Here is a 26,779-nt window from a genome sequence, read left to right as displayed (position 1 = left end):
GACACAGCTCCGGCATTTCTAAGAATGAGTCCAGGGAAAAAAAAAAGACATCCACAGGGAAAGGAGCAGGTATTGCTCACATCAAAAAGGTTTGCAAGCGTGTAGTTCCGGAGCACTTCCCGCTTGAGACTGAGGGCTTGATCTTTGAGCCTCGCTAGTGTCAGAGATGTGGTTTTTTGCCATCCTGTGGAAACCCAGCTAGACCGGATGAACCTAGAAGACTTTCCAAACCCGCAGTTCCCACGTGCTTTTTGCAAATTCGTTCAGGTGGCCAAATGATCTCAAGGCGATCCACAGCTCTCAGCCCCGTCAGAAGGTCCATGCCTCCTTCCCAGAAAGCGACAGAGCCAGTGCCTAGGATGGGACATGATTCCCCATTCAGTCCCTTCTGCTAGGGCAGGGCTGGGAAGAAATGTCATCCAAGATTTCCTCAGCACGTCCTGGCAGGCAAAGAAGGAGGGAGGAAGAAGACTCAAATGGAATCGAATCGAATTTAATTCGACCATTAAAGGGTCTGACCAGTTCAGGGCCGACCAAAAGTTAAAGCATATTATTAAGGGCATTGTCCAAATGCCTCTTCAACACTGACAGGCACGGGGCATCGACCACCTCTCTGGGAAGCCTGTTCCAGGGTTTGACCACCCTCTTGGGAAAAAAATGTTTCCTCATGTCAAGTCTGAACCTCCCCTGAGGGACGCAGCCATTCCAGCGTGGCCTGGCACTGGATCCCAGGGAGAAGAGATCAGAACCTCCCTCTCCACTTCCCCTCTGCAGGAAGCTGGAGAGAGCAGTGAGGTTGCCCCTCAGCCTCCTTCTCTCCAAACTACACAAATGCAGTGTCCTCAGCTGCTCCTCATAGGACATGCCTTCCAGCCCTTTCACCAGCTTTGGTGCCCTCCTCTGGATGCATTCAAGGACCTTAATATCCTTTTGAAATTGTGGGGCCCAGAACTGCACACAGTACTCAAGGTGAGACCACACCAACTCTGAATGCAGTGGGATAATCACCTCTTTTGACCAGCTGGTTATAGTGTCTTTAATGCACCCCAGGATGCAGTTTGCCCTCTTGGCTGCCAGAGCACACTGCTGACTCCTACTGAGCCTGCTGCCAACCAGCACCCCCAGATCCCTTTCTGCAGGGCTGCTCTCCAGCCACTCCTCTCCCAATTTATACTTGTGTCCAGCGTTGCTCCGTCCCAGGTGCAGAATCCAGCATTTGTTCTTGTTAAATTTCATGCCATTGATGATTGCCCAATGCTCCAGTCTATCTAGATCCCTCTGCAAGGCATCTTGTCCATCGAGAGAGTCAACAGCACCTCCCAGTTTGGTATCATCAGCAAATTTGCTAATGGTGCATTAAACCCCTGCATCCAGATCATTGATAAAAATATTGAACAGAACTGGCCCTTGGATTGAGCCCTGAGGAACACTGCTGGTGTCTGGTCGCCAGCCACATGTAGCCCCATTCACTGCAACACTTTGAGCTCTGCCATTCAGCCAGTTCTTCAGCCAGCGCACCGTCTACCTGCTCATCCCACAGTTGGACAACTTGTCCAGAAGGATTCTGTGAGGGACAGTATCAAAAGCCTTACCAAAATCCAGAAAAAATACATCCACCACCTTCCTTTCATCCACTAGGTGAGCGACCTTATCATAGAAAGATATCAAATTAGTTAAACAGGTCTTTCCCTTTGTGAACCCATGTTGACACTGCCTGATGATTGCACTGTTCTTTAAATGTAGTGATAGGACAAGGCATAATGGTTTTAAATGGAAAGAGGGTAGATTTAGATTAGATATAAGGAAGAAATTCTTTACAATGAGGGTGGTGACATACTGTAACAGGTTGCCCATAGAAGTTGCAGATGCCCCATCACTGGAAGTGTTCAAGTTCAGGTTGGACAGAGCTTTGAGCAACCTGATCTAGTGAAAGATGTCCCTGCCCATGGCAGGGGGGCTGGACTAGATGATCTTTAAAGGTCCCTTCCAACCCAAATCATTCTATGGTTCTGTGTAATAAAAGCCGTATTCTTACCTGACAAGTAATCCTGTAAAGGTCCTGACTGATAGCTTAAAGAAGACACTCCTAAAAAATTTTGTCTCGTGCCACATGACTACGTAGTTCTCTAAACTTCAAGGGAAGCCAGACATTATGGAAGATATGGTATAATAGAGACAGAGGTATTAGAAAAACCTTAAAAAGGTCTACCTTTAAAAAGTTTGATTTAATGTGTTGGTTGACAGGTGTATGCCCCTGTAAAAATTAAACAACTATCTAATGAAGAAATGGCACTTCTTTTCTCACTCTCTCCCCAGTCCTTTCATATGTTTTCAGAATCATATTTGTAAAATTTCATGGTATGTTTACTATATCTAACTCCAGTCTGCAAAGCAGTCACAGCTAAGCCTAACTCCAGTCTGCAAAGCAGTCACAGCTAAGTCAAGCACATCCCACACTGCTTCATTGACCTTGCAGTAGCAGCAGGTCCCACAGGTGCCACAGGGGCCTGAGCACAACCTCGAGGAATAGGGAAGCCTCTCCCTGTGCCAGAGATCTGAAACAGAGCCTCTGTAGATTAAACAGATCTTGAACTTTTTATCAATACCACAGCAATAAGCGTGGACAAGACAACCCATACTAACCCAATGTGAACTCTCTTTGAGCTGCAGTTGCTCAGAGATCTTTTTCAGTTTTTTAAACAGGCTGCATGGCAGGTGAATGAAAGCAGTGGTTTGAAGTGCATTCTTCTTTTTCTCTTCTAGTATACAGCCATATATCATCAACTCTTCCATAATGTCTGGCTTCCCTTGAAGTTTCTGACCTGTCTGAGGAGAGAAAAGAAAAATAAATACTGCCAAAGCCAGTCATCCGTAAATATAAGGTAAGGCGGGAATGTAGCCTCAAAAGGAAAAAAGGGGAAAAAACAGTTATGTGAAATAAGTGTGAAACAACGCTATTTGGGCACTATCAAACAAAACTTTGTTACAGCTAAGAATCATCCAGGAGATGACACATATTCAGATATCAAAAACTCTAGGACCTGGAGATCAGAAATGAACACAACAGCACCAGACACAGTGTTATTTTACAGGCCAGTTCTGTTCTGCCTCTGCTCATCTTGTCTCACTTCACTGGGATTGCAGCATCCCATCCCACTCTTAAACCTACTAGAAATTTTCCCAGAAAGATCAAAAAGCCGAAGTGATGGCATAGTTCATAAAACTGAAAGGCAAAACCTATGGGGAAAAGTAGAAGCAAGTCTGACCGCTTGTGCTTGCAAATTGCGATGTGTATTTACCATGACAAGTGTCTTATGAATCTGCCAGCAGACAGCCTATCAATATAAATAAAAAGTAAGAATTCGATAAGGGATGCATTCAGAATAATGATTTTTAAAGACTTCCATCCCACAGATCTTAACACAAGAGGGAAACAATTACCAGGAGTCATACACCAAAGGGTAAATGGCAGCCTGAGTGTCTGGGACTGACCAAGTGATAGGCATTCATTTCTATTCTAACAGAAGTGTTGACTCCCAATAACTGCTGCTGCTGTGACAGAAATAGAAATGCACAAAATGTCAAGCTCTTAAACAAAGCAGTCAGAGGTACCAATGAGGAAGTTAAAGTTCAGGCATTCAAATCGGAATGACGCACAGAGAGCGTCTTCTGTTAGCCTTTGAACGCTGGTGAGTGCATAGAGCTTGTCCCAGCCTGCTCCCTCACAGGTTTTTCTGCCATTCTTTGTCACAAACTGCCCAAAATACAATTTTTTTTTTTAAAGTCTAATTTCCAGTGGAAACTTTGCAAACAAAGGAGAGTTTGGGAGAGGAAAGACTGAAAGACATTTCCCCTTTTCTTGCAATACATTTCAGCGATAACAAGAAGAAAAGTACTTGAACTGACTTTCCATTGACCAAATATGCACAATTTTGCTGCTTATCAGCTGTTGGAATCACGTTCTTCAACAAAGACTCTTCAAACTAACTAAACTGACAAATTTAGATTTCAGTTTTGCAGCGAGGCCTATGTTAGCAGGATGCAGTAGCTCTGCAGCAGCTCCGCAGCCCGCCCCCCCTTGCCTCCCTTCCCCCAGCAGAGGTGGGGGTCTCCCGCAAGCTGGGAGCTGGACCCCCTTCCCACCTGGGAAAGGGGAGCTTCAGTGTAGTCATAGTTCTCAGGCAGGGGTGAAATCTAAGTACAGATAAGGTGAATAATTGCATCCAGCCTGGAGAACACTCTTGTGCATTTTCTGCAGGACACAGTACTTTCTTGCTTCTACCCCAAAACCTTCCGTAATGAAACTGTGTCCTAGGCAGTGTTTCCTCTCTTCTGTAGCAAACCTCATTACTTTTTGATGTTAGATGAAAAGGGCTCTCATTTGTGCTGTAAGCCTTCATAACATACTACAGGGGCATACAGTGGTGTTGCTCTCAGTTTCAGATGTTTTGGGCCCATACCTGCTTGCTGGGAAGCTGTTGAGTCCTGCTCGACAGCTGCAGTGACTGCTGCCAGGAGGGGAGCAGGGCTGCAGTGGTAAGAAAGCCCACATGGATCTCCTGTTCAGGGCTTGCCCATGTGTGTGGTGGCACGCAGGTGCTTGGTGCAGCACCTTGCAGTCCGGCATAACTGTGTTTGTGCGTCTGCTCTGAGCTCCACCATCCACTTTCACACCCTGGGCTCTTACCAAGTTTCTTTCACCGTGTTTGAGGTCCTGCCCAGTGGCAGAGACCATGTGACATGAGTCGACGGCGGTGATGAACAATTTGACCTTCATGCCTCTTAATGAGGAGATGGTATCTGACCGTATCACTGCTTACTGTTTTGCTTTTGAATATTCATTTAAGTTATTCAATATTTCTTTAAGAAGGCACACACTCTGTAGGTGGTAATAACCATGTGGAGTCTACCAAGCAAAACTGGCACTGCTAGCAACATGAACTGACATGCTACCAGTCTGCATGTCAGTTCTTCAAATCTGTTGTGCTGCCTAGGGAAAGAAAATATGTGAAGTAAGCATTTTGGTGGCTCTTTCATTACATATGAACTGTGAAAAGTTAGATGAAGAAACATAGTGTTTATTTTGAGAGAGTTCAGCTTCCTCCCCAGAAAAATTGGCCATCCATGCAGCTATTTGGAGTCCATTAACTGACAACCTCCATCTTCGTGTTTTGGGGGTAATCATTAAAGCCTGGCTTGATCGTTGCTCAGGAAAAATGACATCGTCTCCAGCCAAGCACTTGAGCAAGGCACATTTACTGTGTGAGCAGCACTTGTTCTGTGAATGAAGCTGCCTCATCTTCAACATACTTTTCTCATTGATTTTTGCCTGTTTAAAAACCTCAGGCTAGGACAAAAATGTCAGGCACTGCCTTTGGTGCTCAGTCCAGCATTTAAGAAAGTACAAGATTTCTCTAGCACAGCTGATCCTTTCTTTCCATTGGCCTGTCAAATGAGAGACACGATTTTCTTTCCATACCATGGGATTTATGCTGGATAGGTATTTTATTGCTTTAGTTCCAGATATTTTCTAGCCATAAGTTTGTAGTGGATGGGGATTTTTGTTACCTGTCCAGGTGTTCCCTGGAGTTCAGGAGTTTGTCAAGGACTGGGTTAGGTGCTTTTGCATTGTAGCATTTTTGTTTTGGATTGTCTGCTTCCTCTTTGGGAACACCACAGGCTAGAAAAGCTGCATGGATTTAGCAAGTCTTGGCTCCTCATTTAGCAAGTACTTAAGCATAGGCTCAATATTAAGATGATCATTTATTTCAGTGTTATTAGTTGTTCACAGTATAGGGCACGGAGCATCGCATACAAGGGGAGACTGAGAGAGCTGGGATTGCTCAGCCTCGAGAAGAGGGGGCTCAGGGGCACCTTAGCAATGTTTATTAATATCTGATAGGAGATGCAGAGCAGAGCCTGGCTCTTCTCAGTGCTGCCAAGTGACAGAAGAGGCAATTTTCTGCAACAGGCAGAAAATTAAATACACAGGAAATTTTGTCTGAACAAAACAAAACACTTTTCTACTGTGGGGGTGGTTGAACACTGCAGCAAGTTGCTGAGAGAGGTTTTGGAGTCTTCATCTTTGGAGATACCTGAAGCCCGACTGGACACAGCCCTGGGCAACCTGCTGTAGCTGACCTTGCTTTGAGCAGGAGGGTTGGACTAGACAGTCCACAGAGGTCCCTTCCCACTTCAACTGTTCTGATTTTGTGGTTGCTATTGTGGCTTGTCATCAGGCCAACAGGAGAAGAACCCAAGCTCCATTCTACTGGGTTTTCTTTTGTCAGGAGCCACCCTGTGTTCCTAGGAGACTTGGTCCGATTGCAGCCAAAGATGTATTAAGTTGGCTAGAGTCCAGCAGCTCCTCTTTCCTCGCTGTTTGTTTGAAGCCTCTCCTCAGAATCAGGTGATGAATTTCAATTACAAGTTAGCAATGTCAATAAAGTTAGTAAGGTCTTGTGAACCACTGTGGACTCCTGCAAAATCCTGAACCAAAGGTTTCCACTGAAGAATTAAACAGTAGAAATAGAGAAGCCTCCTTCTCCCGGGACACACACCAGCGGCGACACTCACAGGCTTCTTGATCTAGCACTGAAGCAAGCACCTAGCACCCTTGAAACCCTCATGTCAAAGACAGTAAATACTGACTTCTGGCTTTAGTGTGGGAGTCAGGAACAGACACATGCATTGCTTTATTTGGAAAGCCACTAACATACCACCAATAACAAGAAGTTTATAAATCTTGCAACTGCAGATGGTTCAGCAAAAGGCTACAAATGTTGCTTGAACCTGCAGAATAAAATAATCAACACTTGAAATGATGCGAGGTTGTCCCAGGTAACTTGCTGAAAACCGTGACAGCCCATGGATCCCAGCCGCAGAACTTGTCTCCTTTACAAGACACCACAGATCTCAACACATCTGCTGTAGCTGCTGTAGCACTGCCATTTTACTATGCCCATTCCCACAGCTTTGTTTTCTCTCTTTTGCTTTCCTTACCTATTCCTTGGAGGCAGACAGAGAGTAATTAACTGAAATTAACTACAAGTGTTCTCCATCAGAATTTGTTTTCCAGTAGGTTTGAGCAAAGCCCACCAGGTAAGATGGACTACCTGAAGAACATACTACCAAAAAAAGTCAGAAGTAATTACCACAATAGACAAACATTTCTGCATTTTTATTCTTACAGTTTGAAGTGTGATGCTTTGTTCGTTGGGTGTTCATGAGAATGACTGGTCTTTCACCATAGCAGGTTTTAAAGTACACATGAGTGCAGTGCAAGCAACATGCTATAAGCAGTGACTAAATGCAAGAAAAACACGCATGCAACTCATTATCCCTAGTTAATGAAGATTTTCTTCTGGTTTGATAGGGCATATTCTATAGAGCTCTGAAATCTTTAAAACTAAACCTTTTTGTCTTCACTTATCCTCTTGCAGAGTTAGATACAGGACGAAATGGCAAAGCATTGCGCAATATACTAATTTCTTTCTCTTTGCTGAGCTTTTATTCTACATTTCTTGGCTTTACATATGCAAGCAAGGCTTAAGGGTAGATTGGCTTTCATGACAAGTAAGTAATTCCTTGGACAGAAGATTTCAGTGAGATGTGCATCTTGATTTTCTAATTTCCCCGGCATGATGCCATTTTTCTCAGTGGCTTTTCTGACTCACATGAGTAAGGAGACTGTTGCCCTCCTCCAGTTACATGTTTTGGAGAGGGTTAGTAAATTTCTCGCCGTCAGCCTGTCTGCAGCACAGCAGCGTTACCCAGCAATTCTGCTGGAGAGACACTTCTGTTTTGGAAAGACACAAAATGCATAAACACTTTCACGGCAAGGTCTTAGAGGGGTCAGAGAAATCAAACTGATTGGCTAAAAGGAAGTAGAGGAACTATGGCCCTCATTTCCCCTTCAGAATCAGCACCTTATAGGACCAGGTCTTCAGGAAAATAACCAGATTGGAGGGATAACTGAGGTATTTCTTTACTTTCAGTCTGAAACTTAGATCTGAACAACACACTTGTAGGGTCCCAGAGTGTTTGGGAAGGCTTGGATTGACAGTCATAGGAAGCAATGAAAGCTCTTGTTTTTTGAAACTGTCATTGACTAATCACATTGATTCAAACATGAGTGGTGTAGCACAAGCTCACATGGGCACCAATTGCTTAAATTCAGCTGCACGTCTGATTCTGCCAATGTTAAATGACAATTACTGCCAGCTGCGTATTTCTAACCAGGATTAACAGCTGAATACAGGACTGCAGCAAGCGGCTGCCATTAAAGGTAGGGGACCAGGTCTGAAGGCCCCAGAAGTTGCTTCCCCATCTGTGGTTTTGTAATACATAAAAACTAAATCAAGGGATTCTGCAAGTGATTATAGTTCATATTGCTCAGATAGAGCGCACCATTCATTTATTGTCTTTTACAGCTATAACAGTCTTGAGGTTACTATTACACTAGTAGCATAGCAGAGAAAACTTCCCACCCTGCTTCCCCAGGAAGCCAGCAGATGCTGAGGCAGAGCACTAGCGAGGGGGAGGCTGGAGACAGGGCCACAGCTGCATCCCACAGTGGCTCTTGTGCCATTCTCCAGATATCCCCCGGGCCGATTCCTCCTTCCAGTCCATCCCACCTGGTCATTTTTAAGATTTCCATCTCTTCTAAATCTGGTTGCTTTTGCTTCGTTTTCCTCATCACCAGGTTCAGAATGGCTGTCCCATCCCTGGACACCCTGAGTAAGTACTAGGCCATCTCTCTTCTTGAACGAAGCCTGGTTTCTGTGACATTAGCTGTGGCAAGCAGAAGAGGTCAACTGCCCTCACTTGCTTAACAAGGAGTAAAGGTATTAGGGCTGACAGTGAGAATGGTTTTGGTTGTTATTTTGAAGCTTCAGCCCTTCTGACTTTATACACCCATGCTATTATTTTTTACTTGCTTTGAGCCAGAAAGCTTTATTCTCACTTTTTATATGATTCCCCATCCATTTCCATATCTCAAACAGTTACTGAGGCATTCTTCCCTGCTGCTTTTTCTCCGCCTTTGAGTTTTTAATACATTTTTTCAGTTATGGTCAATGCTTTGCCCAATTTTACCCAACAGATGAACAGTTCTCCATTCTTTTCTGGTTGCAGTTCCCCTTGCACAACTGTAATTTTCTGAATATTAAAATAAATAAATTTATTTTCTTCCAGGGTTGTAACTTTATTGGCCATAATTTCAATGAGTTTCACCTTCTTGTGGAAAGAGTTCCCCCATTAGACTAGGTCCTCTAGAGAATATCCTGTCTTTGTGCGCTGAAGGCTGCTCTCTGAACACCACTGCCATTAATTTGCTTCCCCCTTCCTTCCTGACCTTAGAATAACAGACACCATCACTCTGTGATTATTTTTATCCAGATCACTCAAAAAAAAAAGACGACATTTTATTTCAACACAGAAACCATAATTATTGGAAATAACCAACAGAACTGCAAGAAGTTTTAACTCGGTGCTGCACTATGTATATTCTGTTATTACAAAACTGCTCTCTGGTTGAAAGTCCTACAACTGCAGCAGCTTGAAAGCCGCTTAACAGAATGTCACAAATAGCATTTTTGTTTTTCTTACATACCTTGTGCTAGCAAACCTCCACACGTGTGGCAAACCTATTAGTTTGAAAGAGGAAGTGGTAAACAGGCTGTACAAAACTAATCTTTCAGTATCTATGGCAGCCTTTTTTTTGCTATTGGTAGCCTTCATTTTAAAGGGAGTGGCCTTTTTCACTTCATTTCAGTTTATCAGTAGGCTGACTTAGAGTTTTGCCATCATCCGCCTCCAATTTGTTTACCTCTTCCAGTAATTCATCCTCCAGCTCATAGTCTGAGACTGATTCAGTGTTACCATCCCAGTAATCAGCTTCGTATCTGTCCAGTAAGTACTTCTGTGGTGTAATGTCATCATCAGGAAGATTCCTTGTTTTTTTCTTTCTCATTTTCTTTTGAACCTTAGAAAGCTGCTGCTCCTGCTCTTCTGTCCAGGCAATGCTTTCTATATCTCTTGACACTTTCAGTCTTTTGTAGTCCATTATCTGCTTATTCAGCAGTTCATGATCAATACCAAAAAGATTAGACCGCATGGGTGAATCTGAAGATTGAGTTGCTGAAGAGAACAATTTACTGTGGAAAGGAAGACAAATGTGTTTTTTTTCCCCTGTGTATATTTTAAGGGGCAATGCTAATTGTGACAACTTGAGTAACATGGAAATAAACTGGAGTTTTCAGTTTGACTTTATTAATGCACTGTGTTCAGCATTGCGCTCCCTATGTTAAGAAGGAAGGGATACCACCGTACTATGTGTCCAAGGACAGGCTGTGCATAGGCGTGTCAACAGATTTAATGGGAGGAAGCCAATAAAGCAACTATATTCCAGATGAAAATGCTTGCTTCTGGGAAAAGGTGTGCATAGGTAACAGAGTGAGCACTGGACCTGGGAGCCCCAAGGAAGTTAGACTTCTCCCAGCTTTTTCAAGAAGCGAGAAGCAGCAGCCTCTGCCCAGAACACATCAGACAGGTGTATGAATGACAGCATATGGCACCTTAATCTGCACTTAGGTATTTCCACAAGACACAAACAGAGGAAGATGTTAGGTGCCCTGTGGGAGAGTCTGTCACAACAGTGATTTCCCCCCAAGAAGCCATTTCTGATTTGCACCTGACGAACCGTCCTGTGAGATGTTAAGGCACAAAAGGCATTTCCACCAACACACTGCAGCACACAAGTGCACGGCTGTTGGCTTTGAGAGCATCCAGTCCCGCAGAATCATTACTCCAATACATTGTTCAGCCCTATCCCTCAATAGCCGAAAATCCCTGACAGAAGAATGCTAAATTAACTTACTTTTTGTTAACTTAGGGAGATTTATCAGTAAACTTGTACTCATGTATAACAATCCAAACTTATACCAGAAAAAAAGTGGCCAAGTAGAGGAGTACTGGTAAATGTAGAGCTTTTATCCTCATGAGAAAGTTTCCAGCAAGAAACAAGTATTACTGTTGCAAAGCATTTTTTTAAATTTAATTATCACAAACACATTGAGTCTTGAATTCTTAGAAATTCTAAAAATATTTCCCTCATAAAAGTAAAAATAATAATACCAGAACAAATATTGGGTCTGCAAGTAACAAGCCTGATGACTATGTCACTCAGAGTATAGACATCAAACACAGCTGATTTCTAAGGCTGTGTTCTGATATCACCTTATGGGTTGGTTGCCTCTGAAAGCATATACACTATGCTGTTACAAGTGACAACTTAGTCATTCTCCACAGCTTAACAGAGGTCCACTTACATATAAAAAATACTTTCCCTTTCCATATTTGCAAACCTGTGGTCTGCAGCAAGGTACCTGTGCACAAGAACCAACAACAAAATAGCCTATGAAAATGTGTCTGCACTAAAATATGAAAGTAAACCAGAGCATATATAGTAAGAAATATTTTCCCTTAATTTTAATAAATGGGTGTAACATTGGTAAAGAAAGCTTAAGCCACAAAATAAAATGCCATCCTCTACATTTAATTTCTGGGATGAATACGTGTAAGTTTTGTCTGAGGCTACTCTGTAGCCTCTTCTGTTAATAAAAGGGCCCAACTGATCTCTTTAAAAGCTGAGATGCCTTTTCGGTAAGGTCTTCCAAAAAGTCTCTCTCCTATTTTCTCATAACACCATTTGCTGAACTCTGAGATAACAACTATGTACACATCTAATTAAAATATACTTTCTGTCAGGTCAAGTAATACCCAATTTAAGTTGGCCAACAGAGATGAAAACAGACACTTGAACAATTGATTCAAAAAACCCACCTAGAATCATTCTGAGATAATGTTTCTACTTCTTCTGGAGGTCCAAAATCAGCAATTGACAATAACTCCTCAATCTGTAAACGCATGAAGACAATACATATTAAAGGCCCTGTATTAAATTTACTTTGTTCACACCTACACAAGAAACAGACAAGTATCAAACAGCAAATATTTTATTTTCTACATGTTTGGAATATTTAGCAAAACCATTTCAAAATAGCCTTTTCCTCCATTTATATGGAAGTGCTTGTACTTCTTGCCTGGGTAGTTTGTGTCAAATAGCTTAACTGATCCAGGGACTCCTACAAAGTTTTTTGCCTTACGTACATTCTGAACAGTTGGCTAGGGACTGTGTGACATATATAATTTTTGTTTTATTTGGTCTTACTTCAGTCTTGCAAATCCTTTTTCGTAACACCCTTACACTGGGATATTTTTCCACTTCTTCTCCCTTTCTGCAAGTTTGTACTTCTATTGCATGTAAACGCCGAGTTCCCAACTCCCTTTTAACATGGCACTTAACCAGTAAATGCTACAAATCTAGTATATCCAGTGCTTAAAGACAGTACCTAATTGTGAAAATTTTATCTCATTTGAAATTTTTATTCCTACTTTTCTTTACATTACTTCCCTTCTAATTCAACGTATTATTCTAGGAGTTGAATTGGATGGTCCTTCCCCGTCTTCCAACACTTAAAAATCAGGTTCAGCTACGTTATTTCAAGCCCTGTTATTCGAATCTGTGGATTACATAAACCTGATGATCTGCAAAGTGTGAAAAGATGATCCATATAAGTGCTTCCCAGTGCCATTCACTGACAGAAGATCATAGGATAGTTTGGGTTGGAAGGGACCTCTAAAGGTTATCTAGTCCAACCCCCAAGATACGTAAGGAGGGTTTTTACTTGTGTGGTTAACTTTCTTGGTGCCTATGCACTGAACTTGAAGATAAGGTAGTCTAGGGGTTTTCTTCTTCAAAAAGAGTAAGTGGTCATTTAACAAAGTTTGAGAAACAGTGATTAATGGAACAGGTTCCACAATAACAGACCTGAAAGGCAGGACCTGCAGGAGTAGGTATTTGTAGCTCCATCTAGGTACGCTAATAACAGAGTAATAGTAATGACAAAGTGCTTCCATAATCACTTGTTACTTGTTGTGTAGAATTTCTTGTGTTGATTAGGGGGAGCATAATAACGAATATAAACAGCTTTCAGAAGTGTTTAGTTCATTTCTATTCTTGTGCTTTTTGCAGATGCTAACACAGGTGAAAAACATTTGCGCTGTGGATCAGTATATTGGCATGAAACACAAGAGTTTTTCTGACCACAGAAAGTTCAAGCAATTGACTGCATTTCTAGAGAGTCTGAAGTTCTTGTTATCCCTTCCAGCTCTGCTAATACACACCGCATGAGCCCGTAAGTCACTAACGGTAATTGGTTGTAACACGTCTAAGAATAAGGCACTTCAGGGCACAGAAATGCGAACGTGCTCTTTTCAACTAATGTTCTTTCCATTCACATCAACAGCTTGAGGAGACGTTTTTCATGAAATTCCACTCATTGATGTCATCTTTTTCTTCTGGAAATCTCACTGTTTGAGAGATCTCACTTCACAGTCCTAATGACAGCAAATTCCTAGAAAACATAATTACTCTAGCAATAATTCAACGAGTTAAAACTATCCACACCTTGACAGAAAATGTGAAATGGTAAAGAAAATTTTAAAAGTGAAAAAAAAGTAGTATCAGTGAGCTTACATCCTCTATGCAAAGATCTGCACCCTCCTAGAAACATTTTAACAATTCACAGGTGGAAAAAGGTTGGGGTAAAAAAAAAATTGAAAAATCACTGATTAGATTCAATGGCATTTTAAAAACACGTAACATTTAAAATATGGAAGACACCTCCGCAGACTTCATTTCTATAATCATGTATACCAGACAACAGACAACTGCCTACCCTACATTATTCCTAAACAATGAAATTACAATTTTAAGGATTTCTTTATTGGCCTAATGATCTGGCCTACAAGCTTCTCTGAAAACTTCACTTCAGAAATGTTAATAGTAGCATCAAAAAAGTTCACGAGGTGATAGCTACAAGGATTCTTTTACATTGTATATAAGCATCAGTCTTACTCAAGATTCTTTGCTGAAACGCTTTGGAACATGAAGAGGAAAGGGTATAGACAAAGACTGATTTTTAATGTAGATTGGTAAAGCAACTGAATAACCAGCTCTCTCCTGAGGTATTCCTAAGCATTATGGTATGCTAAGTCACCATGTTTGCATATCATTATATTCGTACATTGAGTCAAAGATTACAATTACCTCTTTTACGGCTGCAACTTCTTTGTCTTTTACAAATACTATTGGGGGTACATTTCCTACAATCTGCTGACTCATCAGAAGATACCTGGCAAAAATACAGCATTCACCAGTATGAGTAACAGTATAGCACCTCCAGGACAGATAAAATATGTTAAATTAATTCCAGCAGAACTGCAAATTTAAGGATATGGTTTGCAAAACTCACAGTCTGACAGGTATCCATTCAGGTTAGTGCTAAGCAATACATCACCGCAGAACCCCAGCTCTGAATATATAACATACAAAAACTACTAGCTGCAGATCCCACTGAGTATTATGATACCAGATTTGTCTCCTATATATATGCACAGGCTGGCGCAGGTCTTTCCCTACTTCATTTGGCTTCCTTATCCCCACTGTAGGGGTGAGAGCAGTGGGGGATAGAGCCCTCACAAGCAGGGCAAGTCAACTAGTCCTACATGTTAGCTGCAGGAAGGACTGACAGGGCTCCCCTCATCTTCCTCCCAGCCAGCAACATTTCTTCTCAAAGAGTGGAAGCTGTTGGGAGTAGAAGAGCGCACTGTGCTGGAGCAGGAATTACACAGCCTAGGGAGACAGGGGAAAGGAAATGGCTCTACAAGTATGCTTCAATGCCACCTTCCCCATGGGGTGAAGTCCTGATCCTCCAACAGACTGGCTGGATAGCAGAGGGTAAGCCCAGGAAAGAGGGAGAGACAAAAATCTCTATGATATCCTGAAAACTCACTGGACCCTCTGCCAAAAATGTGTAAAAGCATCACAATATACGGTAGCATCCCGACATTTATTTTTGGTATCAGTATTGTGAAGAATTTCTGTAATATCAGTCATCCCTTCTGGAGGTCCAAATTGTCCCTAGCGATCAGAATTGCCCAAATCTGTATGTATCTGTAAAGAGATACTTGTAATAGCCAGTCCTCTTGTGCAGCATCATATTCTGGCCTACTGTTGTGCACAGCATGTCCAGCCCACCATCACTAGTACAATGAAGTGAAACTTCATCCAAACTCCTCTTTCTTTCTGCTCAGCCCAGTCCAATCCTAGGAAAACACAGAAGCCAAATAAGCCAGCTGTGCTCCAGCAGGAGAATACACAGCTCGTCTGACACAGTCATCCTTCCCCGTGAGGCTCATCACAGGAGATGCTCCGACTCCAAATATCTAAAAACCTAAAGCATCCTAACAGGTCAGATAGAGATTGTTAGAAATACTTAAGGAATGGTACTAGTACATGGCTATGAATTTATGAAGTGGTCTGTTTATCCCATAGCAGTACCTTATACGTGGAGCACTCTTCCGCAGTACGCTTTCAACATAACTTTCTTTCTCCATAGTAGCAGCAGGATTCCAGTACACACGACACGCTGAAAAGTTTGATGCCAGGGACACCTGCAAAAAGACAAAACGTTTCTTTAAAATTATATATACACACGCTTCATATACAACAAGTCTCTAATTCATTAATAAGCATACAGTGACCCAAACTGGATATGTAAATTCTTAGGAGAATCTCTTAAGAACCAAAATTACATGGTGCCTTTATAGAGGTAGAGTTTAACACCAAATAAGATTTACACTCAGTACCTGAAAGGACTTTTTTTTATTTAGGCAAGTCACTGCCTAATCTCCCCTTCAACTGAAATTAAATGGACGAGAAGCCTGTATGTTACTGACAGTGCTACATTTAGCCAATGCAATGGTGCTACCATCACAAATAGTCCAGAATGACAATTTATGGCATGTTGTTTTGGAATACAGTTGAAAGTGTAAGTTTCCGCGAAAGAAGGACCTGTGATACTGCCTGGTTTGTTGTCACCCAGAGTTTGGTTTTGATATTGACAGAAGAGAGGACACCCTCCTTGCCACTGTAATGTAAGAGTCTCTCCAGCTCTAAAGCCTGCTGGGAACCTCCAGTGCTCTAGCTCACTAACAGATAATATTCATAACTGTCGTGCATGCAATTGAAAAGGCATGGTGTGCAGGGGCCAAAGCACACATGAGATAGACTGACAATCTTCCTGAAGAATAAATTTCTGAAACACAAATTGGATTCTGAAAGATTTCTATAACCGTCGTTCATCACATCTAGCAGCGTCTTACAGAACAGGTTCTCACTATGAGAGTACACTCAGCAAACTTCTAATAACCTATCTGGCTCAACCAAAGAAAGGAGCTGAGGAAGAGGGAGGAGAAGGCATAAACTACCCATTAGAAGACACAGTTCAGAGGTCATCTAGTCCAGAAACCAACTCTGCAAACAGACAGGTGTCTACAGACGTTAGCAGAAAAAGACAACTCCATCGGAGTATTCCCAGGAGTGAAAACTGCATCACAGTCTGCTGTTGACAGTGCTACTCTTTCCTAGGGCAGAATGGACTGTCTCCAAAAACCAAAGTAGATACTAATTTTTTCCACCACCAGATACCTCTTGCCTCAGGAAACCCATCACTCATTAAAAAAAAAACAAACCCTACAGTGATCATTAACTGGCTGCATCTACTGCAGGATTAACCCTCCCTATCTCCCACACTGAGTCTAATGTAAGCACATAAACAACCTAATCTGACACAAGCCATTTCTTCATCATCACATGAGTAATGTTATCTAGTGGATAAAAGTTTGATGTATCAAGCCGGAAGCATAATTCTTATCTGTATTACTATTATGTAATTTTAACTTTTGATACCGAAAAAGATTCTGATGGATTGCAGAAAGCCTACTAGAAGATTTCTTTTGATAACGGAAGTAACGATATTGGACCAGAATCAGCTCAAGAGTAAAGCAGGACTGAATCTCAGCCACATCCCAGTGCAGCACGAACACTAAGCACTACGCAGTTATAATAAAATCTGCACTATATTTGGAAGAAGGCTGTTTCTTTCCCTCTCTCACGTTATAAGTTGTTTCATTTACAGCCATGCCTCCTGGAAGTGCTGTGGCTTGCCTACACCAGCCAGTATTTTTATGTGCAGACATGCCATTCGAGTTAGACAAGCAATCCTCAAAGCCCCAGAGAGAAAAAAATACTATTTGAAGGATACTGCACATATAGAGCCAAGAGATTCATCTTACCCATGTAATTTTAATCACTTGCCTGAAGACAGAATGAATTCAGCTGGCAAAAACATCTGTTTCAATCATAAATGACAAACCCCTTGTCCTACATGCAGCTATGGGGTGCAATTTTTTTTTCCATGCTTCTAACAAAGCTAAGTCCATCAAGCTTTTAAGCCAAACACTGGTATCATTTAATCTTAACAAAACAGCAAATGTAGAAGAAAAAACTACAAACAAGAATGTGGAGACTGACTTAGTTTCTGAATCAGAGCTTTAACATCCCTTTCAAACCCATCAATTATGACAACACTAGCTACAATTAGGTACAAATTCCAATTCTTTCTGGAACCTTGCTTGCCAAAGCCGTTTTCTTAGGCTTGCCTTTTTTTTTGAACCAAGCTCATGCCCCACTTAGGTCTTCTGCCTGTGTAATGATGCTGGTGAGGGACACAAGGAGGTATCAACTCCCACACAGCTGCACAAAGAAAAGACTCTTGGAAAGATACACTTACATTGGTAAAACCAGGCTCCTCCTTCTGAAAGGACAAGGCAAATAGTACATGTCTGAGTAACAGGAAAAAAAAAAGTCGTACCAGGAGAATCACCACTTAATTGGCCTCAGTTGCATTTGCATGATAGTGGCAAAGGTCTACTAAGCCAGGTACAACAGTGGCAAAGTTCTCCTAGTGTGCAAAGTGAATCCAGAGCCTCATCTTGCTGTGCTGTGCCACATCAAAAGCAATGCAGTAAAACTCTTCCTGCACACATCACAACACCCAGAGAAGCTCCTTTGGTGCGCCATGCCGACCTCAAGGTGTAGTCAGAGCGGCTCAACGCAAGCTGTAGCTTTGGCACTTGCCTTGCAGATTTCCAGCTTGAGATCATAAAGTTCTTGATTAATTTCACAGGTAGTCATCATCTCTGCAACAGCTTTATGAATAAGACTATTCAAGACTCTGCAGCGTATGTTATCTTCTTTCCTAGTTTTTGTCTGGTCATCTTTCATTACAGAGGCCAACTTGGTTGGTTTATACATCTTCAAAAAAAAAAAAAAAAACAACCAAACCCAACACATTAATCAATAGTTACAAACTTGTATTAGGCAATTATATAGAGTTTTGTGCACTCCACTAAGTATGCTCTCAGAATGCCATTACTGAAGCTGTGATGGCTTTATATAGCTCTTATGTATCAGGTGTTTCAATAAAGAATATTTCTGTTCACAAAATCTTTGACCTTCATGTATTACAGTCAAGGTTTCTTAGTTTCATTATTTTGTAGCAAGTTATACAGCTCAATAAATCAGTTTTCTAAAATACAGTGTGTATTAACTGAAAAGCATTGCTTGTTTGAAAAACAAACATGAAAACTTGTTTTCCGTAAAACTAAGCTGGTAAACGAAAGTTTTAATCTGGATCAGTTCTCCGCTATGGGCTCAAGAGCATGCACGAGAGCGTTGGTGCCTGTGCGGATGAAAGATCAGCACAGAAGAGGAAACAGCCATGGGGAACCCAACGGCTTCTCTTGACAGGAATCCTGGCATGTCATAGTGAAACTGGAGCTCTAGTGCTCGTTCACAAAATCCTGCTATTCCTCCACCAGAAAATGCTTTTCCCAAAGTTAGACACAATGGCAGAAGCACAAGCTTGTTCCTCCTGGCACAGATAAACACGGCACCTTAAAAAGCTTGCACTTACCATTTTAGATCCCAGGGTAGGGCTGTCATACCAAAACTTCTTTCTTTTGGAAAAAGGAAAGGGAATCAGCTTTACCTTTCAGCAGCTCAGAGAAACCCGTTGGTTCCCTGTGTAACTAAAACGTCACCTGCCTGAAGGCACACGACACAACACCCAGGTTTTCACATCTGCAAGTACTTTTCCCCACGGCGGTTACAGGCCCGGGTGCGGTGTGGCTGAGGCTGCGCACGGGGGCGGGGGGGGAACACAGAACAACCCCAGGGTTTCTTTACAGATCGGTGTAACTTGGCACTGCACCGAAGCAGCGTTACCAGAGGCCCACGGGCACCGGAGGTGCTGCTCGTAGGGCGACTCGGGCTCTCCCCCATGCTACCGGGAAGACGGGAGCGACCCGAGCCCCACAACCCCTCTCACACAGCTTCGCCCAGTGCTCACAAACCACCCCGCCAGGGCCCGGCGGTGCGGGCGCAGGGGGGCTACGGCCCGGCCGGGCCGGGAGCGTGGAGCGCGCTCACCAGGTCGCAGGCAGGCCCGGCGAGGCGGCCCGCGGCAGCACAGCCTGCCCACGCCGGCGGAGGCAGGGCAGGCCCGGCAGCCCGCCCGGCCGGCCCCGGCCGCCTCACCCCGCAGCGGGGCCCAGCCCGGCGGGACGGCCCGCTGCCCGCCAGCCCCCCGGCCCGGCTCGGCCCGGCCCGGCCGGCGCCTCCGCACCTACTTTTTTTTGCGGAGCATCTTCTTCAGCAGGTCCCTGGAGCCGCCCAGGGCGGCAGAGCTGCGCAGCGCCCGGCACCACCCCGGCGGCACCGCCGCCTCCCGCGCCCGCCGCGCCGCCGCAGCCGCGGCCGCCCGTGCGCCCCACATGCCGCCGCAGCGGCACGGCCCGGCACGGCGGCGTGGAGCTCCCCGCGGCGGCGGCTGCTCCCCCTCGCGGCGCGGCGGCCTGGGCCTGCGGCGCCCCGGCGGAGGCGGCGGTAAGGGCCGCCCCGGCGGGCGGCTGTGGGTGGCCCTGCCGGCCCCGGGAGGGAAGGAGGGAGGCTGAGCTGCCCTCGGGCACAGGCGAGCCTCAGGGCCCAGGCTGGGGGAAAACTCATACACACGCTATGTATAGCTATGCCAAGCTCCGTGCAGGCGTAGCTATGCGCAGGCTCTGTTATTTGGATAAGCGAGTTGTCTTGGAAGTGGAAATAAACCTGGTTGCTGCGTTTCCATTAAAGGGCTACCCCAGCAAAGGCCTTGCAGACTGTTCCCCACAGATAAGCCTTGCTGCTGGAGCGTCAGGAGCAGCCGGTCTAACCTACCGACAGCGTTTTGCTGTGCCACGTAGTTTGTCGGTGGCACTAGAATACAATTTAAACATCCTTACATTGATGGGCAATTTTAAGAGGATGCGAGCAAAATAAATTACACCGATGCAAGACTATGGACTCTTGAGTTTTTTATTGAAGTTCATGACAAAATACTGCAGTTTTCCACGCAGAATCACTTCTGGTTATTTCAATAAATTAAACCCATGCATTATACATTTTATCTGTATAACACACATGGGATAATTACATGAAGAGTGATCAAATTACTGTTTCCTTACACCAGAATACACACTAATGGCATTAACATTAAATGCAGGCCGCTTTAAAGAATACTTCATTAGGGATAGGAAGACCTGTAAGACCCGCTTGTATGCTTTCCGTCATGTTTTCCATCATAAGGCGGCGTGTCTTTTTGGTGGCACTTCCAATGTGAGGAGTTACTATAACATTCTTCAGCTTTAACAAAGGGTGATCCCTGGGAAAGGAAAAGAAATACTGAGCTAGTCACTCACAGAGCATTCATCTGTCATTTTGTCACCTGAAGGGAGACAGGGAAATATTTAAAATAATAATTAAAAATAAAAACTAATTGCATAACCCATACTCAGAAGAGTTCAAACTGCTGCCTAGCTTGTGTTTTTTTAATGCAACAAATCCTCCAAATGAGTCAGTGTGAATTTTGTTTGGCAAGGACGGAAGGATTGGGGACATCGTTTCAGTAGGACTAGTGCACATACATCATGTACTCCTACTAACAAAATTATGTTACTTCTCACATGCTCACAAACTTGTACTTAATTTGAACCACACACATACACTCATTTATATTTAACTTAAATAAATGTCCTACCTTGGCAAAGGTTCAGGATATGTCACGTCCAGAGCAGCTGCCTTAATAACTTTGTTCTGAAGGGCTTCCACCAAAGCATCCTGATCCACAACCAGACCTGGGTTACAGTAAGAAGGAATATTTTCATATTCCGTACTGTTCTCTCACCATCCTTTTGGGCATGGTGGTCAAGCAAACAGCAGGGCGAGCGATGTTCACAAAGCAGAAGCAGCAGCAGAGAGAGGGTGGTGAAGCAGGAGGAGGAAGCTTGGGTACGTGCATCAGAGTGGGACACTCAGGAATTTTAAAAGGCAGCACATAGCACCATAAAACGAAGTACAGTGCCAGATTTCAGAGTGGGCTGTGCCACCCTGATGTATGTTAGCAACAACACTTCACTAAATAAATAAAAAGCTTAAGTAGGAGATTATACAAATATACGTGGGCTTCTAACACTCCAAGCTCACTAACATTTGAGAGACCTACTTGCTCATAATTATGGAAATGCTTAAATGTTTTGCTGAGGTATGGCCGCGGACATCTACATAATCTAGTAATCACAGAATTTACTGAAAATTTCGGAGTGACAGACTCTATATTAGGGTTGGGTTTTCCCAGGACTTTTTATGCCAGCAAACCATAATGCAGTTTTGTTTATTCTGCACCCTACCTCTGCTGATATTAATGAGAGTAGCTGTGGGTTTCATCAGCTCCAGCTCCCTCTTCCCAATCAGTTTGTGTGTCTGTGGAGTCAGGTTCACAGAGAGCAACACAAAATCTGACTGCTGGAGCAAATCGTCTATCTTCTTACAGTAAATAGCTCCAACGGCACTTTCTTCTTCCTTGTTTCTGAAGGGAAAAACCCAAAATTAAACTCCAGAAAAAGTTCAAATCACCACTAGAGAAAAGGTTTCTTAATTGTTTTCTTCATTCTGTAGTGCAGAGCAGTTAGCCGGTTATCTGACTGAAACTCAGTAAAGAAAAATGTTAAGCTGTTTCCCACAATACCGAGTGCACGATACACAAATGTGCAGTACTATACCTGTGGGGATGGAAAGTAAGAAATGAGTATCATGTAAATGCACTGAATAAATAATAAAATAAATGCATTTGTGTCACAGCTTCTGGTTGTAACAGGGATTCTTTTCCAACCCAAAAGCGAGGCTGATGTTTGACATGAATTTCCTTCCCTGTGAAAAGTAACTCATCTGAAAATTCCTGAGGAAACCCACAAGACAGGGCAGGGGTTAAATCTTCAGAAATTTGTGTCAGCAGCAGTCTGCTTGCTCTGTGCATCAGTGCTGGTTCACTGAAACCACATGCTGCAGGACCTGCCAGTGCATTCGATACCCATCAGGACAAGGTTGGGGGATGTACTGCCCAGCTCCCATCAGATTCCTGCAAAAAGAAAAGGATGGGATGGGCCTGATGGGAGCCACGGCATATGTGAAAGGCACGTACACCTCATCTAGAAGACAGCAAACAGGCTGGCAAGTCTGGCTTTTCATTGTCAGCTGGCTCTGAAAGGGCAAGATGTCTCTGCCTGCATCCCTGCCTCACCTAAGTCACAGGAGTTATGTCCTCCCAGACTATTCCTTCTTTCCTCAGTCTACTGCAATGTCACCAACATGACAGGAAGACCCAGCGAGCCCTGACTCACGGGGAGACCAGTGAGATGTATCTCTCCCATTCCTTCCTGACTTTGTTTCTGTATAAATTGGGAAATTAATGACTGTCTTGAAGCAAGTGTATGTACTTTGCCACTTAACATAAAGAGTCAATAATAAGGCAGTGACTTATTGTCATGGCCCTGAGGGCACCACCAGCCCTGGCTGTCCCTGTCCGGCCCCCCGGGGCTTCCCCCCATCCCAGGACCCCATGGCAGCTCCCCCCAGGGCCGCCAGCCCCTGCCCCAGCGATGCTGCAGCAGGGCTGGTCTCCAGCTCCCCTCAGCCCTGGTCTGGCCTCCGCCCTGCCTTATCACCATGAGCTCACCTGATGATTTGGACTTTTGGGTGAACCTGGCCACGATCTGTGGCCCTCGCTGCTTCCTGGCACAATATTTAATAACAATAGTGCAGAGAGCACATCATCCTATCCTAACACGGAGAGAACGGGATATCAGTTTGACAGAGAAAGGTACAAATAATGTTTAAAAGCAGTGACAAAATAGACTTTCCATCAGCTTTACCTCCGATTCCTGTTGTGATACAAAATCTTCATTTCAAAGCCTTTGGCTCTCTCAGCCACTTTGTAGCCAATGGTGCCCATTCCCACGATCCCCAGGGTCGCTCCAGAAACCTCAGTCCCCAGCCAGTCAGCAGGGAAATACTCCGTGTCACGGGAGACTGCCATCTGATAGCCTTTGAGAGCGGGGAAAGAAGGAAAAATGTCATGTAAATGATGTCCTGGCATCTGGTTACTTTTTTCCCCCTTACTTTTTATCATAAGACAAGGCAGAAGCAGAGGAGCAGTAACATAATGTTGTTGTGTTGCTGGACAAGAAGTGAATAATGCAGCACTGTCAGCATGACATCTGACACATGACATCTGACACATTTCTTGCTTAGGGTAGAAACATATCCAGCCCCTCTTTGGCAGACAAGGAAGGCAAGGCCAAAGCAGCAACCTCCCTTTGATGTACATCACACACCTGCCCATCATCTCTCTCTGCCTGCAGTACAGATTACTGCGCCATTGAAATGCACCTCGGCAACGCAGCTTCTTACTCATGGTGGTTCATCAGCAGGGCTTATGAAACTGGCAGTGCCACGGATGTCACCTATATTGTAAATAATGAATGGCGCAACTGATGAGTCAGTTGTAGTGTCATCAAGACTTTCAGTAAGCCAAAATACGATTCCCAGCTGTGTCCTGCAGACACACTAAAACTGGTGGGGAAAAGAAACACAGAGCATGGTGGACAGATTTCTGGACAGCTTGTTCCTAGTGACTCAGATACATGTCAGCTTGGCAAAGACACGTTGCAAGCGTCCTTGAAAATATCTCCTTTTAATAAAACTTGAAAAGCAAGACTGCAGTGAACAAGTAGAATGAGTAAGTGGCTACGGGCTGAGGGAGAAGAGGCCGGAATTTAGGGCTGTCTGAAGAAGGAACACATCTACCTTGCTGACAGGCCTGTTTGGAAATGGTATGCGCTGCGTGCAAGATATTGTCGACATGACAAATTTGTCTTAACTTTTTCCTCATCCCTGGATTTTCCTGTATTTCTACTTTTAAGCTTACCTTTGCATCAGCACACACTTTCTAACTGCATGTTTTGAAGAGTCACCTTTCCTATAAAAAGACTAAAACCGTATCAGTTATTACCTTCCACAAGTCTCCTGGAAGATGCCAGCATCAAAGCCATCCCCAAGTCTGCCGTGTCAGTGGAGACAACAAATGGAGTGTTGGACGCTTTCACACCATGGCTGGAGAGGAGGTTCAGGTCCAAGTGATCTATTCCCACTCCAGAGCTTGCGACTATCTTCAAGTTAGGCAAGCTCTGGAGCAGCTCTTCATTAATAACTGGTTTGTGATACCACATATAAACAGCTCTGATCTTTTTGCTGAGAAATTTCTTGTTTTCAAGATACTCTTTCATGGTGATGAGATGAAAATGTTTCTCCAGAAATTCAACATGGTCTTCATATACTCCGTGCTTCCCTCCTATACAGTCAATTAGCACATAAGGCAGTTCCTGACCCTCCATGCCCTACAAAAGCAATCAGAAACCAAAAGGACATGTCCTTAGATGACCCAAAACAGGAATTGATTGGCTCCGTTATGTGCTGTTTTCCCACTTGATGACAGAGTTGGCTAAAGGTGTTCATTCCCACATGCAGAACTTTTCTTGTGTTCTTCCCGTGTTATTCAGAAGGATGTTCAATTTTTATGTAATCTTGTTAATAAGACAAGAAAACACTGTTTCTGGCATACCAGCTATGCTAACACTTAAACAAAAGAGCTACCAGATGTTACTCCTGTTCAATATTCAACATTTAAAGGCCGAAGCCTTGATAATTTAAGAACGTGGCCACGTGAGTGGAAGGGTATCTTTTAGCCTGAGTTCTGCCTTCGATTGCCACCTATGCAACCATATTAATTAGCATGAATGATATTATCTCAGGAAAAATCCTGTTTAATATAACGGAGCTATAATTTGTCAGCTACGAACTTTGGAGTTATCCATTTACTTACCCTTTTTGTCCTCGGTCGCCTTCAGTGTCCTGACAACTCTTCACTCTGCCGACTCTGGAAAGAATCAAGTCTGTTCTCTCAGGGTAACCACAAGAAACCCGCACGCTGCCCCTCAGCCGCTTAGGGAACACAGCCGTCGCGTCAGAGGTACAGAAAAGACAAATGTCCACTGGGCCCGACACCGGCTGGCAGCGCTTTTTTCCTGGCTGAGCGCAGACCAGACCCCCCAGCTCCGGGGCTGCTGAAACAAGGCGCCACTGCTCTCCCGCCGCCCGCTTGGCAGGAAGAGCCCCCCCCCCCCCCCCGAAATCTCCAGCCGCCGGAGCGCGGTGTAATGACGAGTTTCCCAGGCTTAGGGCGGGTTGAGCCCCTTCCGAAGGAGTTTGCAGCCGTCCCGGCGAGCCTGCAGGTGGGACTAGAGACAGGAATGCGCTGGACCGGCGGCCGCAGGGCTCGGTCCGGCCCTGAAGGACGGCAGGGAACGGGCGACACCCCCTGCTGGTCCCGCTCCCAGCCAGGGCGGGCCGTCGGGCGGGGCGCGGAGACCCCCGGGAGACCCCCCTGCCCCGCACGCCCGCTCCTACCGGCGGTACCGCGGACCTCCTGTTGAGCCGCGGCCACGCGCAGCCGGGGCTGCGGCGGGGGCCGAGGCGCGGAGGACCCGCGGAGGAACGGCGGGTGGCCGCGGCCGGTGGCCGCCGCCCGGCAGAGGCGCTCCCGGTGCCCCGGGCCGGGGGGTCCCGCGGCGCCCCACGCAGCACTCACCCGCGCCGGCCCCGCTCGCCGCCGCCGCCGCCGCCCCCAGCCGCGCCGCCGGGCCGTGGGAGGGCGAGGGCGGAGCGGGGCCGCCCCGCGCCGGCCGCCCAAACCGGGGCTACCCGGCCGTCCGCGCCCCCGCCGCGGGGCCGGCCAGGTGCCTGCGACCGCCCGCAAAGGTGCTTCCGCGGGCCGGGGTGAATGGGGAGGACAGGAGGTGCCAGGGCGGCGGGAGGTGTACCCCAAACCCCTCGGGGGAGCCGAGAGAGAGCCACAGGTGTTCACAAATAATCGTATGTTTTTAAAAATGTACCGTGTTCCTGCCCTGTTAGTGATTTCAGAGCAATCAGGATTTTGCATTAACGGCAAGCACGCCGTCTTTTCCGTACTGTCTTTGAATACCAGCTATGGTCTGGCCTCTCTGTTGGTCACTACAGTATTTGCACGTGAGTTAATGTGGTACGAAGAGTTGTCTCTGACCGGCAGACACAGTGGCAGATCTCATTGGACACATGAAGGTCTTTCCCAACCTAAATGATTCTAAGAATACCCTCAAAACCTCTCTTCAAGAGCTAAGTGACTGGGGCAGGCTCAGGTGCTCAGTCACTGCAGCTGTAATCCTGGCTACAGGCAGTCCCATGCCTATCCCAGCTGAGAAATGTGTGGAAGTTTTCCTGGCAAGGTTACTTGGACTGTAAATCCCAGGTGACGGAGGCTGCCAAGTACAGCTTCCGTACTCTGTT

The 26,779-nt window shown here is 44.8% G+C and overlaps 2 protein-coding genes across 4 annotated transcripts; both read right to left on the bottom strand.

Moving 5' to 3' along the window:
- Nucleotides 1–7,165: 7,165 nt before the first annotated feature.
- On the bottom strand, nucleotides 7,166–19,805 carry RBFA (ribosome binding factor A). Its single transcript, XM_076330674.1, has 7 exons — nucleotides 19,660–19,805; nucleotides 18,945–18,987; nucleotides 18,107–18,283; nucleotides 15,467–15,579; nucleotides 14,174–14,258; nucleotides 11,845–11,918; nucleotides 7,166–10,157 (listed from the first exon to the last, which is right to left on the bottom strand). Exons 1-7 carry the CDS (start codon nucleotides 19,803–19,805, stop codon nucleotides 9,767–9,769), a joined length of 1,029 nt encoding a protein of 342 aa, XP_076186789.1. The 3' UTR covers nucleotides 7,166–9,766.
- A 557-nt stretch (nucleotides 19,806–20,362) lies between these two features.
- LOC143156750 (putative 2-ketogluconate reductase) lies at nucleotides 20,363–26,085 on the bottom strand. Of its 3 annotated transcripts, none has more exons than XM_076330671.1 (7): nucleotides 26,046–26,085; nucleotides 25,281–25,334; nucleotides 24,411–24,795; nucleotides 23,272–23,443; nucleotides 21,751–21,929; nucleotides 21,102–21,198; nucleotides 20,363–20,726 (listed from the first exon to the last, which is right to left on the bottom strand). In XM_076330671.1, exons 3-7 carry the CDS (start codon nucleotides 24,790–24,792, stop codon nucleotides 20,558–20,560), a joined length of 999 nt encoding a protein of 332 aa, XP_076186786.1. In that variant the 5' UTR covers nucleotides 24,793–24,795; nucleotides 25,281–25,334; nucleotides 26,046–26,085; the 3' UTR covers nucleotides 20,363–20,557. The 3 variants fall into 3 exon arrangements, with proteins under 3 accessions (XP_076186786.1, XP_076186787.1, XP_076186788.1); XM_076330672.1 differs by lacking the exon at nucleotides 26,046–26,085 and adding an exon at nucleotides 25,865–25,932; XM_076330673.1 differs by lacking the exon at nucleotides 26,046–26,085 and adding an exon at nucleotides 25,881–25,899.
- Between the last annotated feature and the right edge of the window lie 694 nt (nucleotides 26,086–26,779).

The sequence above is a fragment of the Aptenodytes patagonicus genome, chromosome 2, assembly GCF_965638725.1.
Source record: "Aptenodytes patagonicus chromosome 2, bAptPat1.pri.cur, whole genome shotgun sequence".
In the NCBI taxonomy this organism is placed as follows: Eukaryota; Metazoa; Chordata; class Aves; order Sphenisciformes; family Spheniscidae; genus Aptenodytes; species Aptenodytes patagonicus.
Note: the sequence above shows the minus strand (reverse complement) of the source record. Positions and strands in the feature narration are given on the sequence as shown.

What these genes read in the sequence shown, in the direction of transcription:
- LOC143156750 (XM_076330671.1), bottom strand. Translation starts at nt 24,792, where the DNA reads ATGGAGGGTCAGGAACTGCCTTATGTGCTAATTGACTGTATAGGAGGG. An exon ending in TTCCAGGAGACTTGTGGAAG is followed by an intron (nt 23,444 to 24,410) that starts GTAATAACTGAT and finishes CCGCTCTCAAAG; the next exon opens with GCTATCAGATGGCAGTCTCC. An exon ending in TATCACAACAGGAATCGGAG is followed by an intron (nt 21,930 to 23,271) that starts GTAAAGCTGATG and finishes TTTTCCCTTCAG; the next exon opens with AAACAAGGAAGAAGAAAGTG.
- RBFA (XM_076330674.1), bottom strand. Translation starts at nt 19,805, where the DNA reads ATGTGGGGCGCACGGGCGGCCGCGGCTGCGGCGGCGCGGCGGGCGCGG. An exon ending in TCAAGCTGGAAATCTGCAAG is followed by an intron (nt 15,580 to 18,106) that starts GCAAGTGCCAAA and finishes GTCTTTTTGCAG; the next exon opens with GTGTCCCTGGCATCAAACTT. An exon ending in AAGAGTGCTCCACGTATAAG is followed by an intron (nt 14,259 to 15,466) that starts GTACTGCTATGG and finishes TATTTTTGCCAG; the next exon opens with GTATCTTCTGATGAGTCAGC.